The 4,870-nt window shown below is 32.2% G+C and overlaps 1 protein-coding gene across 2 annotated transcripts in view; it reads left to right on the top strand.

The window, feature by feature from the left end:
• The first annotated feature begins 1,318 nt into the window (after positions 1–1,318).
• The window catches only part of LOC100187440 (vesicular, overexpressed in cancer, prosurvival protein 1), a 10,760-nt gene continuing 7,208 nt past the window's right edge, over positions 1,319–4,870 (top strand). The window contains exons 1-4 of one of the 2 annotated variants that reach the window (XM_026837137.1): positions 1,319–1,625; positions 2,403–2,451; positions 2,849–2,917; positions 4,255–4,433. In XM_026837137.1, the coding sequence (XP_026692938.1) occupies positions 1,545–1,625; positions 2,403–2,451; positions 2,849–2,917; positions 4,255–4,433 (378 nt within the window). In that variant the 5' untranslated portion in view covers positions 1,319–1,544. The remainder of the gene's footprint in view (positions 1,626–2,402; positions 2,452–2,848; positions 2,918–4,254; positions 4,434–4,870) is intronic. The other variant, XM_002123357.4, reaches the window with a different exon arrangement.

The following is a 4,870-nucleotide window of genomic DNA, read 5'->3' on the forward strand; positions in this document are numbered from 1 at the left end:
AAGAATTATAAAACGTATCCTTGCGGCTTTCATAGACCGTTTTTAATTGTTTAAAACACGATCAGGATATTTGTACATTATGTGCTTAAGGTGTCTCGTCTTCCTCCCCCCTATTATATAGTTCACGAGAATGTAGTAATAATAATAATAACTTTTATTTGTCTCTTCGATTACAGTAGCGAAGAATTAGAAACGAAAAGACGGATATAGCGACAAAACAACAGTTGTTAAAACACGCTTACAGTTAAAAACATATTTACATTTAGTTGGAAGAAAATAAGCGTGGTCGCTACACCTAACGGACAAACAAGCCATTTATTTTAATTAAGTTAACCTTCTAATAGAAACAAAAGTGTGCGTAAAGACACGACCCGTACAATGGGGGGAGTCGGCTTTAAAGAGAATTGACCCAAAGATTGGGCCCTGATGGAAAAACAAAACCCCCAAAAAGAAATTCCACCAATAGTTTACAGTAAACAGTTTTTTTTTTTTTAGTAACAGCCTGTTATAACATTAGAGGAAATATAAAAACTGCAATATGATTTGACGAGTGTGGTACGCATGCGTATCATGGCATTAATTTAGTATTAACTATTCTATAGGATGTTTGGCTGGATTTCTTGGTAATGGTTACTTTATGTGGTATATGTCGTAATACATATAGTAGTATGAGGTAAGATGGGACACCTTGTTTTAAACAATTAATAACACGGACTGTGTTAGTGAATTATGTGAACAATTAACACCGGTCTATGGGAGTTGTGAGGATACGGTTTTATAATTCTTGGAATTTTCTTGGTTTAATTTCAAATGGGTTGAGAAAATATAACGAAAAAGTGTCCCATCTTTCCCCAACCCAAACCCATTTCATATTAAAGATTAGGATAAGCCTATAAAATATTTTAAGTTGTTAGTTGCTTTGTTTTAGTATGTTAAGTTGCGTTATAGCTCGCCCTGCTGGTTGTTGATTATTTCGCCCTCGTTAAAAAGCCAACGCATAAAATCACATAAATCCTTGTAGTTGGGAAGTTTTATTTTAAGCTGTTTATTTCATAATTTAAATAACCTAAGATTCCAACGTCTTATTTGAGAAAGCAACTTCTATACCAGTGAAGAATCCTCCCTAAATGTGACTATTATGCAACAGGTTCTTATAGTTGGGGGAGAGGATTCTTCACGAGCACGAAACATTCAATTTTCATTTGTTTATGTCTGTATATTTAGTTTGTTGCGCAACGTTTAATTAATATATAGCTCTTTAGTTCAAAAAAGTGGATTTTAATTTGAAAAGCTAATAATTTCTTATGTGAACTTTTATCATCTAATCTGTGTTCAAAACAGCAACGCTTTTTAACTGGTACTCTTCTCTCTTATTCATAGAATAATTGAAACTTTCGTTTTGCTGTCGGTTCCCTTTTCTTTTTAGGCTTTTTTTTTCGAATAATTTCATAAAAAATGCTATATTATTATGCTATACCATATTACTTTGTACGTAACAATTAAAAGTTATGTATCCACTTTACAGGCTTAGGGTTATTTAAATTATGAATATACCCTATGGGGGTCAAGTACAATATATTTGCTTTATATGGATTTGGTTTGTGGAATTAACCAAACAAGTACAAGTAAGTGTACTGCATTTCTCCAGCCTAGTGGTTGCTTATGGGTTGTCTAAATTGTTAAACATTATGTATATTAAGAATTTACATTGATGGTAACTTGTTAACGTGCACAAGGTGTATGAAACAGAACATGTGTTGTATTGACTGTCAATGCCCGCCATAAGAGGATAAAACAAGTTTCATTTATTCGTTTTATTTTTGTATATTATATATAATTGTAACTTACCTTGAAGATTAAACATTATAGAGGTTATTGGCGAATGTAACTCACATGGTCGGGCAACAACAGTCGTTATAACACAGGTGTTCTGTTTCATACACCTCGTGCCCGCTTACAAGTAACCACCTATGTAACTTTGTTGGTTGCTATCAAGAGATTTTATTCACAAATTAAACAATTCATAAGGGACAACTGAGTTGGAGCAATTGTTGGTATTTGTCATGTACAAATTTACATACGCCTATAAAGGTGATTGTATAACTGTTTTAAACAGAACTGTATGCAATACAAAGTTTAGTATATCTATATTGATATATAGTGCCTTATATAATGGGTATAAAGTCCGTGTTTATTTAACTTTTTTTAGGGAATTTATGTTCCATTGACCTGTCAGTTGATTATAAATGAAAGGAAGTGACTTCATTAATTATCTTATCTGTTGGTTTGACGCTTATTTCCAGTAAAATCTACTGCTAGCACATAGTGTAGTAGTTCGAGTAAACTTGCGAATAAAAGTTGGTTTTTGAATTGTAATTGAAATGCTTTGTGATGCTTTGCAGTGTGATGTCATATGTGATACAGGATATGGACCAATACGTTATTGTTATGGTAAGTTACCAACAAGTGTATAATAATAATATTTCTTACAAATAAAGTTTTAATCATAACAGTGTGAGCACCTGTGAGTTCATGACCTTTCTAAATACACAACAAAAATCCCACAGTTTTTAGAACATTTTTTGTTATCGATTGTATTTAAAAATTGCCTGAAACGTCTTGTCAAACATTTTGTTTTTTTTTGTTATTGATTTGTTTATGTTATGGGCTTATAATTTTGACTGAAAATAAACTGACAATATGAATATAATATATATATATATATATTATATTTAAATGCCAAAACTTTCCAACAAGTTTTGTTAACTAGTGAAAGTTTTTCTACACACAGTTTAGAAAGAATGACCTGCATAGTTTGTGTTTAAGATAAAACTTTGTTTATGTTTAGGTTTAACGGCGTATTGTTGCGGTCCGCATAGCGATCAGTGTTGTTGGCAAAAAATCTACAAGTTATGGTGTAAGTAACCTAAAAGTAATTTGTTAAGTAATAATTTATAAAAAAAGAGTAATTTGTAAAAAAGTAATCTGTAAAAAAATAACCTCAAAGTAATTTGTTTTTCTTTGTTATGTTGTTCTGTGTATACAACATTGTTGTTAATATAATATATAATTATCATTGGGTAAGATGGATGACGTTAGTACCTAAACGCCTTATTTTCTAATTGTTTATTTGACAATTAACAACACTCTAAAAAGTCGTGACTGGTAAGATGTGGTTATCTAATTCTGCGAATCAAATATAGTGATGAAAATGACGTTAATTGAAAAAGTTTAAAAAGGAAATTTGCAACAAATTGACAATCGTAATAAACGGGCTTTGTGCAAACAGTGAAAAACTACTTTGTAAACGTTTCAAATAAAAGCATGGCTTCTAAACCCACAATATAAAATAACTGTATTTTCAACTCATATTTTTCATACTGAAGTTACACCACCCAGAATAAATATGTCCCATTCAACATTAAGTGCCACGCTGACAAAATTCAGAATATTCTTATAGATTTACGAAATTTACTGCAGTTTTTTTGGTGGCGATAATTTATTCATTTACACATTATACGCAATATCAACAGTAGCAAAATAATTTTTAGGGAGTAAAGTGTGTTTAATGCATCGGCAGGTTTATTACATGGTTGACGAGCTGTGTGGCCGCAACTGTTTTCACCGCATTAACCACACTACACAATGTTTGTATGGCTTGGTGTTTGGGTTAGCATAATATGGTAGCTTAGAGTAAGATGGTTCATGTTTTCATCCTCTTTTATCTACATGTTTTGTAGAAATTGTAATAAACAAAGAATGTTTACGGAGTGTGTAACGCATATCCTCATGACTCTAAAATAGCGTTGTTGGTTGTTAAAAACACAATTGATAAATATGGAATCTTATTGTAAGGTGCTTACTGTATCTTTTTCAACAGGATTATATAGTAGGTAGTACCAAAGTAAATTAAACTATTAAGTTTAAAGAAAATGAAACTAAATAACCACACCTGCCACAAGAAACCAATAATGGTCACCATTTACTTATATTAGCTGCATGTGTGTGTATAATAAAAGCGTCCCGGTAAATTTTGGCAAAATAAATTTGCGAAACAGTTTTTTTAAGCTTATACTATCCCTGGCAGCCAGAGTTTATATATCTTTTGTAACATTACTCTTTTGCATATTACATTCGTTAGATTTTTTTTGATTTATTTTAAAAGAGGAGGGGTCATGGCTCCCCTTTACTGTACAGGGCCTCACCCATGTTGATAAGAATAATATACAAATCCTCACTTTATTTATAATACAGGGTTCTGGGTTGTGGCATTCGTTGTGTTGTCTGGTTTGTTTGCTTGTTGCGGATATTATTGCACAAACAACAGGAACCCGGGTTATGATTCCGACGAATCGGGTTTCAATTTGTTCCGTCGGTTCAGACGTTCGTCCTACGTTCCGTACAACAGACACGATGAGCACGATGAATGGAAGGTGGCCACTTATTTACTGAGCAGTTTCACAGATTTTTATACGTTTTTAGAGTAATGGGGCAAATCCGGCCCAAATTCCATGCCATTAAAATAAAGATTTCACATAGAATAGAAATACACTGTTGTGGCATTAAGCAGCACATGGTGTATGAAATTGAACATTCATGTTGCAAGAAAGACGATTGCCATTTTAATAAGAACAATTTGTGGATAATTTATAAAATCCCTTTGAAAATAAAAATTTTTATTCAGTTTTTCTATATAGCAGATTCTTAAACACCGTCGAGCCACGGAAACCTAATTTATTACCATTAACTTTTGATAAGTTCCTGTAAAATGATTGACCCCGTAATTGCAAACATGCTGTTGCTATAAAAGTATAAAAACTATGACCTCAAATTAGGGTGCACGTAAGTTACACAGATTACTGTTTAATTA

The sequence above is a fragment of the Ciona intestinalis genome, chromosome 12 (assembly GCF_000224145.3).
Source record: "Ciona intestinalis chromosome 12, KH, whole genome shotgun sequence".
Lineage (NCBI taxonomy): Eukaryota > Metazoa > Chordata > Ascidiacea > Phlebobranchia > Cionidae > Ciona > Ciona intestinalis.